General features: G+C 39.4%; 1 protein-coding gene across 1 annotated transcript; it reads right to left on the reverse strand.

Moving 5' to 3' along the window:
- Window positions 1-885: 885 nt before the first annotated feature.
- Window positions 886-1,818, reverse strand: LOC101557868 (olfactory receptor 148-like). Its single transcript, XM_004605115.2, has one exon. The coding sequence runs from the start codon at window positions 1,816-1,818 to the stop codon at window positions 886-888; it is 933 nt and encodes a 310-aa protein (XP_004605172.2).
- Between the last annotated feature and the right edge of the window lie 14,676 nt (window positions 1,819-16,494).

Here is a 16,494-nt window from a genome sequence, read left to right on the forward strand (position 1 = left end):
ATCTGTCACTTTTGGAGCCAGAAAAATTGTTTTATCTCAGGAACATTTGAATAATAATAGCCTATCCTCTGTGAAATATTTGGTAGCAATTTTCAAGATCTGTGTTCAGCTTAATCAGCCCAATAATGAGAAAAGTTGAGCTTATTTTTCTGGATGTTTTATGGATGTTGTACTTTTATGTATGTTGTAAAAGTTTAATCTTTTACAATTCTTCAACGTGAATTCAAGATGGGTGTTAGCAAAAACAGTGAATCAGAGAATTGATTATTCCTAGGAATATATAATGAAGAGTTGGAATGGTGCCATGAACTGAATGCATGAATGCAGACTGAAACTCTAGCATCTCCAAGTTGATTATTTTCACACATTGTTTCAGAATTATTTTTCAATTCCTAACTCTGTAGATGTTAAGATGCCTCTACCAGCTCTTGAAACACTTGCAACCTAGACCCTAACCCTCCCTCTCTTTTCTTAGTTGATTAACGCTTCTTATTAGATCATGTTATATTTGCTTAGAATTTATTATCGGGAGATTAAAGAAAACCTTGACAAGCAGGGAACTGGTGTCGATGAGGGTCTCCATGCTGGTTTCAAACAGCTCTTGATTTTACCGTATATACCATGTAGCACTGATTTCTCTTCGTTCTTTTTGCTGTGCCACTTTGCTTTCTAATCTAGTAATAATGCGATGAGAATAATATTCTTTACAGATTTATTGTCAGTTCCCAAGGAGAGTAGAAAACACAAATGTAGGTTATCTGAGCCAAAACAAAACCTCAACACTTCAGAGGAAACATTTTAAATTATTTGCTGATTTCCATAAGGAGAGGGAAAAGGAAGATTATACTAAAAAACAATTTCAAAAGTTGTTACAAAATCCATAGTTTATTCCTGAGGAGTAAGTCTTATTTTGTGAAGCACTCTTCTTAGGGAACTCTTTACTTCCTTGTTTCTCAAAGAAAATATCAGAGAGTTCAGCATGGGGGAGCCAATGTTAGTAAGGATCTGCACAATAGCATCGAGCAAGGGATTAGGAGCGGGCTGCAAATAGATGATGATTACGGGCCCAACATAACAGAGCACAGCAGCAAGGTGGGCACTGCAGGTGGAGAAGGCTTTCTTCCTGCCCTCTGCGGACCGGATCTTCAAAATAGCAATCCCGATGCGCATGTAAGAGAGGCAAATAGTGAACCAAAATAGTAGAGCCAGAAAGCCAACAGCTGCGGAGCCCACAGTCTGGGCCAGTGAGGAATCATCACAAGCCAGGGGCAAGACAGCAGGGATGTCACAGAAGAAGAAATCCACCTGATTTGGGCCACAGTAGGTCAGTCTAAAAGTGAAGGAGGTTACAATGGAGGCGTGAACGCAGCCCACTGACCAGGCACCCATGACCAAACCCACACAGACTTCGGGTCTCATGATGAGTGAATACCTCAGGGGGTAACAGATGGCCACAAAACGGTCATAGGACATCACAGAGTAGAGGCAAGCTTCAGAAGACCCCAGCAGGTGGTAGAAGAAGAGCTGTGTTGCACAGCCCTTGTAAGAAATGGCTCGGCTCTGGCCAGAGAGATAGAACAGCATCTTGGGACAAGTCACAGCGGGCAAAATGATATCAAAAATGGCCAGTAGCCCTAAGAAGAAGTACATGGGGGTGTGAAGGGCAGAGGAGGAAAGGATTGCTATGAGGATGAGTAAATTGCCGACCAGGGCAAAGAGGTAAATGAACAAGAAGATGGCAAAGAGCAAAGTCTCCACTCCCTGGGTCTGAGGGATTCCCAGCAGGATGAACTCCCTCAGCTCTGTTTGGTTCCTCATGTTCCTGCAGGGCTGGTCTGGGGAGAGACAAAACTGGTGAAAGCATGAACATGACAGCTGTTTTGAGACACAGCATGATAACATGGATCATTCTTACCACTTTTCTTTGTTCAAAAATAAAAAATTAGAAATTCCAAAGTCTTTTATGAATCAGTAGTGAAAATCCATCCTTCACATCACAGGAGATCCTGTTCCTTCATGAGTGTGGACCCACAACTTAATTATGCGTAGCACAGGGTGACCTGTTGTGAATAAAGTTGTGCACAGCTTAATGGCCATCCATCACTCTCTGCCACCCTATCCAGGTTCCAGCCCAAGTCAGGGCTCCTTCCTGGATCCACGTTTTAACCCAGTTCTCAGGGAAGCCGGTTTTCACCCTTGGTCTTGGGGGGACGGGAATTGAGGGACACCATGCTGCATCCAAAGCTGAAATGTTCCGTGCACTCTTTGCCACCCTATCCAGGTACCAGCCCGGGTCAGGGCTCCTGCCCAGAGCCCCATTTTTACCCAGTTCCCAAGGAAGCCGGTTTTCACCCTTGGTCTTCGGGGAACACGGCTTCGAGTTATTCTCTCCTCTCCATGTCCCACAAGAACTGGAAGTTACGCTCTTAGCTGGAATTTTCACCAGATTAGATTAACCAACAGAAACACATTAGCCAATATCTCATTAAGTCCACCTAAATTAATATTGCATCATAAGCAGAATAGTAACAGTGAGTGTGAAGGGCTGAGACACATAGGTCACAATGGTAAAGCAATGCAGATCCCCACCAAGCTTATTTGTTGAAGAGGCTAGCCCAGTAGACCCCAACAGCAATGAAGTGCTATACAACCTCTCTGACAAGGAATTTAGAAAGGAGCTACTGAGGATGTTTAGGGAGCTAAAAGAAACAATGGAAAGCAATACCAATAAAATAAAAGAAGAGTTGAAGGTAGAAATGCGGAAAATAAAAATGAAAATGTCTGACCTGAAAAACCTAGTAGGCGAATTAAAAAACTCACTGGACAGCCTCAGCAGCAGAGTAACAGCTGCTGAGGACAGAATCAGTGAGCTCGAAGATGAAGTCCAAAGACCCTCTAGAAAACAACAGAAAATGGAAAAGAGACTGACAATCTGGGAACAGATGGCAAGAGAAGATTTCGAGGAAGCCAAGAGGAGTAATATAAGAATTATTGGAGTCCCAGAGGGACAGGAAGAAAACCCTGATGAAGAAAAAACTGTCAAAGACATCATTGCTATGATGTTCCCAGAGCTGAAGAAAACATGTGATGACATTCAGGAGGCCCGAAGGGTACCAGCTAGAAGAAATCCAAATAGAAATACCCCAAGATACATCCTGATCAAAATGATCAAAACCTTAGATAGAGACAAAATCCTGATAGCAGCAAGATCAAAGAAAAAAATTGCCTATAAAGGAGCATCCTTAATATTCACAGCCGACTTGTCTGATAAAATCCTCACGGCCCAAAAACAGTGGTGGGATATAGTGAAAAAACTCAATAAAATAAATGCCTCACCAAAAATACTTTACCCAGCTAGACTCTCATTCATAACAGAAGGAACAGCACACAGTTTCACAGATAAACAACTTCTCAGAATCTTCATACACTCAAAACCACGAGAACAACTGAATCGGCTACTGTAAGACAAGAAGGCCCTCAAATACACCAAACTTCAGCAGAAAAATGGGACAAAACCGCAAAACAATAATCTCTCCCAACATCAATGGGTTAAATGCACCAATTAAAAGACACAGAGTGGCAGAATGTATTAGAAAAGTGAACCCAACATTCTGTTGCCTGCAAGAAACACATCTCAACAGTCAGAGCATAAATAGGCTCCAAGTCAAAGGCTGGAAAACAATCCTACAGGAGAACAACTCCCATAAAATAGCTGGGGTAGCCATCCTAGTATCAGACTACATTGATTTCAGATTGAAGAAGGTCACAAGAGACAGTGAAGGTCATTTCTTATTGATAAAGGGATCTGTACAACAGGAAGAACTAACAATACTAAATATATATGCACCCAATGAAGGACCAGCAAAGTACTTAAAACAACTACTCATAGACTTGAAGAAAGACATCGATAGCGACACAATACTAGTTGGAGACTGAATCAACACTGCTTTATCACCTCTTGATAGATCAACCAGACTCAAGCATAGCAAGGACATACAGCATCTGAGGGAAGAAATGGAATAAAGGGATTTAGTAGATATATACAGGACACTTCATCCTGAAAAAGCTGAATTTACATTCTACTCAAGTGTGCATGGAACATTGTCCAAGATAGACCACATGCTGAGCCACAAAACATACCTCCATAAAATTAAGAAGATAAAGATTGTATCAACGATCTTCTCAGACCACGATGTGCTGAAATTAGAAATAAATCACACACACAAACAGAAAATGAAATAAAAAACCTGGAAATTAAACAGCTCACTGTTGGACAATTAGTAAGGTAATCAAAGAGGAAATCAAAAGATTCCTGGAAACAAATGACAATAAGGACACGATTTACCAAAACCTATGGGACACAGCAAAAGCTGTATTAAGAGGAAAGTTTATAGTGCTACAAGCATTCCTCAGGAAGAAGGAGTGAGCCTGCATATGTAACCTAACCTCACAGCTTAAGAGCTTGGAGAAGGAAATAATAAAACTCAGAGCAGAAATTAATGAGATGGAAACCAAAAAAACAATCTGAAAGATCAATGAAACTAAGAGCTGGTTCTTTGAGAAAGTAAACAAGATTGATAAACCTCTAGCAAGACTCACAAAGAAAGGGAGAGAGAAAACCCTAATAAACTGAATTAGAAATGAAAAGGGGGACATTACAACGGAAATTACAGACATTCAAAGGATCCTCAGAGATTACTTTGAGAATCTTTATGCCACGAAACATGAAAACCTCGAGAAAATGGATAAATTCCTAGACTCCTAAAGCCTCCCAAGGCTGAACCGAGAAGAACTGGAATACCTGAACAGACCTATCACCATCAAGGAAATTGAAATGGTAATAAAAAGTCTCCCCAAGCACAAAAGTCCTGGCCCTGATGGATTCACTAGTGAATTCTTTCAAACCTTTAAAGAGGACTTACTCCCAATCCTCTTTAAGCTTTTCCAGGAAATTGAAGTATCAAAAACAGTTCCAAACAGTTTCTATGAAGCAAAGATCACCCTGATACCAAAAGCAGACAAAGATACTACCAAGAAAGAGAATTGCAGACTGATATCCCTGATGAACATATGCAAAGATCCTCAACAAAATATTAGCAAATAGAATCCAAGGACTCATCAAAAAGATCATACACCATGAGCAAGTAGCATTCATCCCAGGGATGCAAGGATGGTTTAACATTCGCAAGTCAATCAACATAATTCATCATATTAATAAAAGAAATAATAAAAACCATATGATCATATCAATAGATGCAGAGAAAGCATTTGACAAGATTCAGCACCTGATTATGATGAAAACTCTCAGCAGAATGGGCATTGAAGGAACTTTCCTTAATATAGTCAAAGCAATCTACCAAAAGCCCATGGCAAGTATCATTCTCAATAGGGAAAAACTGAAAGCCTTCCCTCTAAGATCGGGCACAAGGCAAGATTGCTGGCTTTTGCCACTCGTATTCAATATAGAACTGGAAATCCTGGCCATAGCAGCTAGACAAGAAAAAGATATCAAAGGCATACAGATAGGAAAGGAAGAGGTCAAGTTATCACTATTTGCAAATTATAAGTTACTATACTTGGAAAACCCTAAAGACACTACAGAAAACAAAACTAAAGACACTACAGAAAAGCTCCTAGAAACAATAAGTCTATATAGTAAAGTGGCAGGCTACAAAATCAACACCCAAAATTCTATGGCTTTCTTGCATACAAATAATGAAAGAGAAGAAATAGACATTAAAAAAACAATCCCATTCACAATAGGACCTCAGAAAATCAAGTACCTTGGAATCAGCTTAACCAAAGTGGTAAAGGACCTATACAAGGAAAATTACAAAACACTACTTCAAGAAATAAAGGAGGACACTAAGGAAATGGAGACACATCCCCTCCTCATGGATAGGAAGAATTAACATTACTAAAATGGCAATACTGCCCAAAGCAGTATGCAGGTTTAATGCAGTCCCTATCAGGATACCCATGACATTTTTCAAATAAATAGGCAAAACACTCCTCATATTTATATGGAACAATAAATCCCCACGAATAGCTAAAGCAATCCTTGGAAAAAAGATGGGTGGTGTTATCTTCCCCAACTTCAAACTCTTTTACAAAGCCATAGTAATTAAAACAGCATGGTATTGGGATAAAAACAGAGGTGCAGACCAATGGAACAGAGTTGAATATCCTGTCACAGGCCCCAATTATATGGCCACTTAATCTTTGACAAAGGGACAAGAAATGCAAAGTGGAACAAGGAAAGCCTCTTAAACAAGTGGTGCTGGGAAAACTGGATAGCTGCCTGCAAAAAAATGAACTCTGACCTCTGTCTAATGCCAGGCATATAAGTAAGATCAAAGTAGATTAAAGACCTCAATAACAGACATGAATCTATAACATTCATAGAAGAAAATGTAGGCAGAACTCTCCATGACATTGAAGCTAAAAGCATCTTTAAGGATGAAACAGCACTGACCATGCAAATGGAAGCAAACATAAACAAATTGGGTCTACATCAAACTAAGAAGTTTCTGCACTTCAAAAGAAACAGTGACAAAAATATAGAAAGAGCCCATAGAATGGGAAAGAATATTTATCCAATACCCATCTGATAAGGGATTAATATCAAGGATATACAAGACACTAGTAGAATTGTGTAAGAAAAAACATCCAACACCATCAAAATATGGGGAGAAGAAATCTACAGAAGTTTCCTCAAAAAAGAAATACAAATGGCCAAAAGGCACATGAAAAAATGCTCCACATCACTAGTCATCAGGGAGATGCAAATCAAAACAACAATGAGATATCATCTCACACCACAGAGACTGGCACACATTCAAAAGAACAAAAACAACCAGTGCTGGCATGGATGTGGGGGAAGAGGGATGTTCTTTCACTGTTGATAGGAATGCCAACTGGTCCAGCCTTTCTGGAAAACAATATGGACAGTCCTTCAAAAACTAGACATTGAGCTTCCATATGACCCTGCAATACCACTTCTGGCAATATATCCAGAGGATGCATAAAAGCACAGTAGAAATGACATCTGTACCTATACATTCATTGCAGCACTGTTCACAAAAGCCCAAATCTGGAAACAACCCGAGTGCCCTAATACAAAAGAAACTTTGTTACATCTACACAATGGAATACTATGCAGCTGTTAGGAGAGATGAAGTCATGAAATTTGTTTATAAATGGATAGACATGGAGAATATCATGCTAAGTGAAATAAGTCAGAAAGAGAGGAACAGACATAGAAGTACTGCACTCATTTGTGGAGTATAAAATAACCACATGAAGCTGACACTCAAGGACAGTAGATACAAGGGCCAGGAGGATTGCCCCATAGCAGGAAGACTGCTTCATGAGCGGAGGGGATAAGGCAGATGGAATAGAGAAGGCATCACTAAGAAAATGATGGCTGGAGTAATCAATTGGGATGGGAGATGCATGCTAAAAGTAGATCATGAACCAAACATGATGACCTCTCAGTGTCTGTGTTGCAAGCCATAATGCCCAAAAGTGGAGAGAGAGTATGGGGAATATTGTCTGCCATAGAGGCAGGGGAAGGGTGGGAAAGGGGGTATATACTTTGGATATTGGTGGTGGGGAATGTGCACTGGTGGAGGGATGGGTGTTTGATCATTGTGAAATTGTAACCCAAACATGAAAACTTGTAACTATCTCACGGTGATTCAATAAAATTTTAAAAATTTTTAAAAAATGGCCACCCATCACCAGTCCTAACACTGTGTCTTTAACTTGAGTGACCTGAAGTATATGCCCTGGTTCTTTGAGAACATTTTTATGTGACAGATCATGTAGATTATGTTGTCTGATACCCTATAGATCCCTCAGCAGCAGGATTTGATATCCATATCTCCATTGAAATTTCGTTTGGAGAGAGTGTAACATACCTTAGGATTTGGGTCCTGTTTTTCTGATTACTTTGGATACATATTTTTCTGTGAGCATATTTATAAGTGACAGTTTTTATCTCTAAAACAATTATAGCTGGATATTTTCATCTATTTTAATACTGTGTTCAGGTTAAGTTATATAGGTGGTATATGTTTTTTAGTTAATTTTTGCAGTAAACACTGCAGACTGGATCCTCAAAATATCTAATCTTTGTTAACAATTGTCCTTTTCTTTTTATCTTGTTCAGTCTTGGCTTTTATTTACTCTTCTATTTTTTTTCTGAAGGCATTCCACACCACTCTCTTATTTCTGCGCAGTTCTGGTGCCAAGTAGTTTATCATGTTGAGTTCCCAGGTACACGTTGGATACAACCCATTGGGTGCTGCATTTGTTATGCCAAAAAAAGTAACAATAACAATAATGGTCCTTGTTCATTAGTTGAATTAGTGACTTTAAAACTGAATAGCAACACCCACTTTCCTCTTACATTTCCTAGCAAATGCCATAGATGTGAATTTGAAGTTATTTAATTTAAAATAAACCACCTTAAATGAATGTCAGAGAACTTGTAACTACTTTGAAGCATTAGCTGTCAGTCTCTGTCATAAAGCTTGGCATTAGGGAATAGAGTGACATGCCTGTTCTCCTTCCTACTCTCCTTCCTTCCTTCACTCCTTCCTTTCCCTTTTGCCTGCTTTGTTCCTCCTTCCCACTAAGTGCTGTACTGCCAAGTCTCATCCCCGGCCTCTTTATTTTTCTCAGCCACAGCACCACCATCGGACAGGCTCTGATCAGTTCATCTAAAAGGCAAAAATAACAAGTTAGTGAATTTTTGGGCTATAGTGATAGTACAGAGGGTAGAGTGTTTGTCTTGCATGCATCCAACCCAAGGAATTCAATCCCCAGCTTCACATATTTTGCCCCAACCCTGCTAGGAGTAATTCCTGAGCATAGAGCCTAAGGAAGTCCTAATTATACCAGGTGTGGCCCAAACAAAATAAAACAAAATGAAACAAAACCAAAAAACAATCTGTGCCTTTATCTATATCTATCTATCTTTGTACAAGCATGCACACACACATATATGTATAGTGAACTGTGGAAAGGAGTGCTTTTATTTTATTTTTCAGCCTTCCAATTATAACTCCTGGTCAATTCAGATTTTATACAGATTTCATGTTGATAATTTTATCTCATGAAAATAATTGAATTTGGATATATTGCTTAGTACATTGAACAGAGGTAATTGTGATGGAATAGAACTTGGGTTTTATTAGGTTTAAAGACCCCTGAAAACAATACAGACATTTGTGACTAAATTAGTAATGTTATGGAAACCCAAAAAACAATTCAAAAGATCAATGAAACTAAGAGCTGGTTCTTTGAGAAAAGAAACAAGACTGATTAAACACTAGCAATTCTCACAAAGAAAGAGAGAGAGAACCCTAACACACCAAATCAGAAATGAAAAGAGGGACATCACATCAGAAACGAAAGAAATTGAAAAGATCATCAGAGACTACTTTGAAAGTCTGTATGCCAGAAAACAAGAGAAACCAGAAGAAATGGATAAATTTCTGGATTCTATACTCTCCCAAAACTGAACCAAAAAGATTTGGAATGCCTGAATAGAGCTATCACTATCAAGGAAATTAAAACTGTAATTGAAAGTCTTCCTCAAAACAAAACCCCAGGTACAGATGGTTTAACTAGCAAATTCTTCCAAACATTTCAAGAGGACCTAGTGGCAGTTCTCAAGTTTTCCCGGAAATTGAAGAAACAGAAACTCTCCCAGTTTCTATGAGGCACATATCTCCCTAATACCAAAAGCAAACAAAGACAACACAAAAAAAGAAAACTACAGACCAAAATCCCTGATGAACACAGATGCAAAGATCCTCAAAAAATATTAGCAAATAGAATCCAACAACTCATCAAAAAGATCATACACCACGACCAAGTGGGATTCATCCCAGGGATTTAAGGATGGTGCAGCATTCGGAAATCAATCAACACAATCCACCATATCAACAAAAGAAAAGATAAAAACCGTATGATCATATCAATAGATGCAGAGAAAGTATTTGACAAGATCTAGCACCAGTTTATGATGAAAACTCTCACCAAAATGGGTTTTGAAGGAACTTTATTCAATATAGTTAAAGTCATCTAACCACAAGCCTATGGCAAGCATTATCCTCAATGGGGAAAAACTAAGAGCCTTCCCTCTAAAATCAGGGACACGACAAGGTTGCCCACTCTCACCACTTCTGTTCAATATAGTACTGGAAGTACTAGCAATAGTAGTTAGGCAAGAAAAAGATATTAGGAGCTAGAGCGATAGCAGAACGGGTAGGGCGTTTGCCTTGCACACGGCCGACCCGGGTTCGATTCCCAGCATCCCATATAGTCCTCTGAGCACCGGCAGGAGTAATTCCTGAGTGCAGAGTCAGGAGTAACCCCTGTGCATTGCCAGGCGTAACCCCAAAAGAAATAAAAAAAGAAAAAGATATAAGGGAATCCAGATAGGAATAGAAGAAATAAAGCTTTCACTGTTTGCAGATGGTATGATACTATATTTAGAGAATCCTAAAGCCTCTACCAACAAGCTCTTAGAAACAACAAACTTGTATAGGAAAGTTGTAGCTATAAAATCAACACGCAAAAGTCCATGGCTTTCCTATATGCAAATAATGAGAGAGAAGAAAGCGACATAAAAAAATCAATCCCATTCACAATCATGCCTCAGAAAATTAAGTACCTCAGAACCACTTTAACTAAGGAGGTAAGGGACCTGTACAAAGAAAAATACAAAACGCTACTTCATGAAATAAAAGAGGACATGAGGAAATGGAAACATATCCCCTGTTCATGGATTGGGAGAATTAATATTGTCAAAATAACAAAACTTCCCACAGAATTATACAGATTCAATGCAATCCCTATATGGATACCTATGAAATTCTTCAAAGAAATGAATCTAAAACTCCTGACATTCATATGGAACAACAACCCCCCACGAATAGCTAAAGCAATTCTTGGGAAAAAGATGATGGGAGGCATCACCTTCCTCATTCTCAACCTCTACTACAAAGCATTAATAATTAAAACAGCATGGTACTGGAACAAAGGCAGAGCCGCAGACCAATGGAACAGAGTTGAATATCCTTACACACACCCTCAAATATATGATCATCTAATCTTTGATGTGGGAGCAAGAAGTGTAAAGTAGAGCAAAAAAAGAAAGCCTCTTTTACAAATGGTGCTGGCAAAACTGGATAGCTACATGAAAAAAAAATGGGCTCAGACCTCTGCCTAACACCATGTACAAAAGTCAGATCATAATGGATTTAAGATCTCAACATCAGACCAGAATCCATCAGGTACATTGAAGAAAAGGTCGGCAAAACTCTCCACAACATTTAAGCTAAAGCTATCTTCAAATGTGACACTCCATTGACCAAGCAAGTGGAAACAGAGATAAACAAATGGAACTATCTTAAACTAGAAGCTTCTGCACCTCAAAAGATACTGTTATCAAAATACAAAGACAATCTACAGAATGGGAAAGGATGTTCACGCAATACCCTTCTCATAAGGGGTTGATATCAAGGATGTAATAGGCACTGGTTGAACTCTGCAAGAAGAAAACATCCAACCCAATCCGTAAATGGGATGGGGAAATGAATATAAACTCTTTCAAAGAAGAAATCCAAATGGCCAAAAGGCACATGAAAAAATGCTCTTCATCACTAATCATCAGGGAGATGCAAATCAAAACACCAATGAGATATTATCTCACACCACAAAGACTGACACACATCCAAAAGAGAAAAAGTAACCTGTGTTAGTGAGGATGTGGGGAGAAAGATTCTCCTTCACTGCTGGTGGGAATAATGACTGTTTCAGATGTTTTGGAAAACAGTATGGTCGCTCCTCAAAAAAATTAGGAATTGAGGGAGCTGGAGCAATAGCAGAGTGGGTAGGGAGTTTGCCTTGCACGCGGCCAACCCGGATTTGATTCCCAGCATCCCTTATGGTCCCCTGAGCACTGCCAGTGGTAATTCCTGACTGCAGAGCCAGGAGTAACCCCTGTGCATCGAAGGGTGTGACCCAAAAAGCAAAAAAAAAAAAAATTAGAAATTGAACTCCCATTTGACCCACTAATACCACTTCTGGGACTATATCTTGGAGATGCAAAAAAGTATAGTAGAAATGACATCTGCACTCGTATATTCATTACAGCATGTTTGCAATAGCCAGAATCTGGAAAAAACGGAGTGCCCAAGAACAGATGACTGGTTAAAGAAACTTTAGTACATCTACACAATGGAACACTATGTAGCTGTTAGAAAAGATGAAGTCATGAGCTTTGCATATAAGTGGATCAACATGGAAAGTATCATGTTATGTGAAATGAGTCAGAAAGAGAGGGACAGACACAGAAAGATTGCACTCATTTGTGGAATATGAAGTAGCAGAATGGGAGACTTACACCCAAGAATAGTAGAGATGTGTACCAGGAGGATTGCTCCTTGGCTTGGAAGCCGGCCGCACATGCTTGGGGAATAGGCAGCTCATATAGAGAAGGGACCACCAAGTAAAGGGTATTTGGAGGGCCCGCTCAGGATGGGAGATGTAAACTACAGTAGATTGTAGACTGAACATGATGGCCACTCAATACCTATATTGCAAACCACAACACCCAAAAGGAGAGAGTGACCAAAAGGGAATGCCCTGTCACAGAGGCGGAGTGGAGTGGGAGGATGGGGTGGGGGTGGTGGGAGAGATACTGGGATTATTGGTGGTGGAGAATGGGCACTGGTAGCAGGATGGGTACTCGATCATTGTATGGCTGTAACGTAAGCACAAAAGTTTGTGAATCTGTAACTTACCTCTATGGTGATTCATTGAAAAAAAAATCCAAAACAGTTACAGGAAAAATAAATAAATAAAAAAGAATAAATAAATAAATAAATAAATAAATTAGTGATGTTATTCCCATTGCCTGTGAATAGCTGGCAATTAGATATTTGCCATGTAAATAAGTGAATTTTAATTTGGAAATTAATTTGTTGGATATGGTTCAATTTTGCTCCATGAAGAGACCTATTGTTATGACCACCTTATCTCTAGGCATTAGGAAATTTTAGCTCTCAATAAATGTGCTTTTTGAAAAAATTATTAGAATTTTCTGAAAAGATTCTGTTAAGACTATTTCAATCCACTTTTTTCATTTTTTCCTAAAAGTAGCAATTATAATAGTTCATTTTTTGGCTTGAGCTCCAAGACCTAATGCAATGAATTTGAATATTTTGGGGGGAGGGTCACACATGATGATGCTCAGGGCTTCCTCCTTGCTCTGAACTCAGGAATTACTCCTGGAGTAATTCATTCAGCACTACATCCCCAGTGCTCAGCAAACCATATGGATTCCAGGATCAAACCCAGCTTGGACGCATGCAAGGCAGACACTCTCCTTGCTGGACTATTGCTCCAGCCCCTGAACTTAAGTATTCTTTGAGGTAAATAATTTCTCCACTAGAAAAGATAGAATGAACCTTTATTTTCATTATTTCTGCCAGCTGGTTGTTTATTGTTATTAGAGAAATTATAGAATGTAAGTTAAAAATGGACAATGGGATGGCCTGGAAGGAATGGAAGGGAAAGTTATAATTAATAGAAAATATTGTGACTGAAAACAGATATAAATGAGAATTAGAAAATGACACAAGATTCCATGCAGCCATAGGCTTTAGACTGAGAACATGTATCTGTATTGGGGAGAATTCAAATTAAAATAGCTTTACAGTAACATCTGATGCAGTTGATTCACTTTTCCACTGTTATCTTAAAATCTCAACTTTTGGTAGAGATTCTGCTTTACCAGGTTCCTAGAGTCTTGGGGTCCCTTGGGGTTCATGTTGGGGCATAGCCAGTTTTCATCTTTTCACCGGGTTCCCTTAGTCTGCTTTCAGGGATTTGGGGACTCAAAGTGGAGACTCAGTTTGTGCTTGTGTGAGCGTGTTGAGGAGCAGGCATGGCTGAGTGTCCTTGTCTGCATTAGTGTCTCTCTCCTGGCATCCTGTGGGCTTGGCACAGTGTCAGACTCAGGGGAGAGGGCACTGTGGGGAGCTCCTGGAGGGGCGTGGGCAGTGGTGCGAAGAAAGGAGAAGGCTTTCTTATCAGTCTGTTTGATTTTGAGTGTAGACCCCTGCTTTCTCATTTTGAGACTTTGCTATTTTCTGTTTCCCTATCTCTAAAAAAGGACGGTACTGCTTTTAAATGGTTGTTGAGTAGATCTGGGTGTCGGTTTTGTTTTTTTGTCACACCCGGTAATACTCAAAAGTTACTCCTAGCTCTGTACTCAGGAGTTACTCCTGGTGGTGCTTGGCGAACCACATGGGATGCCAGGAATTGAACCCAGTTCAGCTGCACGAAAGGCAAGCGCCCTACCTGCTGTATTATTTCTCAAATTTGATAGGAAAATGCAGAGAGAACATCAAAGGTGACATTTGTCATCTTGCAGGTACCGGAAACTCTTGTGCCTTTGTCTGAGCAAGAGTTAAACATTTTTATATAATCTCTGATTCCATTGTAGCGCTGATGTGGGTAATCTACAGTTTGGGGAGGGTGTTTGGAAAATACTATGCGGAACCATGTTCATCTCTTCTGGATTATGCTAATCTGCCAAGAAAAATGTAATGAAGAAATAGGAACCACAGATCTATTATCTTCTTGTTACCCACATCCTACAAGCCAGCCCCCAGCCCTCTAAAGCATTCAGAGCAGTAAAATATGCATCCTGCTCATCTTTGTGCCAGTGATGTGTCAGTGACATCCCAGGGGAAACCTCAGTCACATTTCCATTGTTTCTGGTTTCTTTCTCTTAAATAAAAGCTGCATTAGTGATAAAATTGTGGAAATTAGCACAAATTTGGCAAAAGCTCAAATTCAGATGAATTTTACTATTTAAAAAACATGTCCCTTATAATTTAAGTTTTCATTTTTAATACAAAGCTTTTAAGCTCCTCACCATCTTGAAATTGGCTGCCAGCCAATTCCATAGTTAGCAAACATCATGGAACCTTAGAATGAAAGTTAAAATAAGAAAGGTTACACTCATATTAGAAATCCATGCATCTCTGCTGAACGGAGCAGAAAATACCCGCTTGACTTAAATGTTCATCTGAGAAAGACACAACATAGCATATAGAAAAGAACTTGGATTTAATGTATGGAGATCTAAGCTGGTGAGCCTCATCTAGTCATCTTAACTAATGAGTTAAAATTTTCATGCCTACCACTACAGTTTTAGTCAAATGCTAAAGTAATTATGGTAGGAAAAAGAGGTAAAATGGCAATGGTATAAGCTGCCAAATGACAGAGAATCTTTGATTTTGCTTCCCTATGTCTTTCAAATCTGAATTAAGACTTGCACCACTTCAGTCGTGTTCCCAGAAAATATGTGCTCTTCTTGTATTTGTGCTTGGTAGAGCATGGGGTGGGGGGTGGGGGGGGGCTCATTGTATGTTTATTTTGTTTGAGATGGTAAATTCTTGACAGAATGGCTCCCAAGATTAATGTTATGGTGCTCATGAAAGAATTGATCTCATGCTTAACAATATTTGTTCTGGGGTGTTGTTTGCAAAGAACTTAGGAGGGAAATGACTTAGAGGGAAATGACTGTCAGTATTTTAAGCTTGATGGAGGTTGTAAGAGAGAAAGGGGAAAGAGAAAACAAAGAGAGATGAAATCAGACCTTGAGAAATATTTCATTTTGGGGAAAGGAGAGGGAGCACAGGCTATTCCAGAAGAAATAAGCATTCTTCAGAAAATTTGATGAGACCAGATGAATGTATTTCCAATGCTTTCTCTTCATCATTTGTTGATTTTTTTCTGATATTTTTTTCAGGGGGGAGGAGAATGTGCCACACCCAGCTGTGCTCAATGCATGCTCCTCATTTTGTATTCAGAGACTATGCCAGGAGGACTCTGGGACCTTATGGGGTTCTGGGGGTAGAGCATCAAGGTAAGAGCCTTATCTGCTATACTATCTCTCCCGCCCCAGTTCTTTTCTTTTTTTTTTTTTTTACTGAATCACTGTGAGATAAACAGTTACAAATCTGCTCATTATTGGGTGGAGTATGCTACCAGATCTTAAAGGTAATTTTCTCCATGATATTGAAGTTATGTTTTCTTCAAGTCAGAGATATATTCTACATGGAAATCGTGTGTGTATGCATGTGTGTGTGTGTGTGTGTGTGTGTGTGTGTGTGTGTGTGTGTGGTGATGAAACACTGACACAGTTAATGGAGCAAAGATCTCTTCCCATAGTTTCGAGGGTTGTTTATTTTCTGATATAGTCGACCTTTTTTTTTAAATTGAATCACCATGAGATACACTTACAAATCTTTCATATTTGAATTTTGGTCATAAAATGATCGAGCACCTATCCCTCCACCAGTGCACATTCTCCACCACCAATGTCCCCAGTATCCCCCCATCCCACCTCTCCCTCTGCTTCTATGGCAGACAATTTCCCTCGTACTCTATATATTTTGGGGC

This window comes from Sorex araneus, chromosome 3 (genome assembly GCF_027595985.1).
Source record: "Sorex araneus isolate mSorAra2 chromosome 3, mSorAra2.pri, whole genome shotgun sequence".
Taxonomy (NCBI): Eukaryota; Metazoa; Chordata; class Mammalia; order Eulipotyphla; family Soricidae; genus Sorex; species Sorex araneus.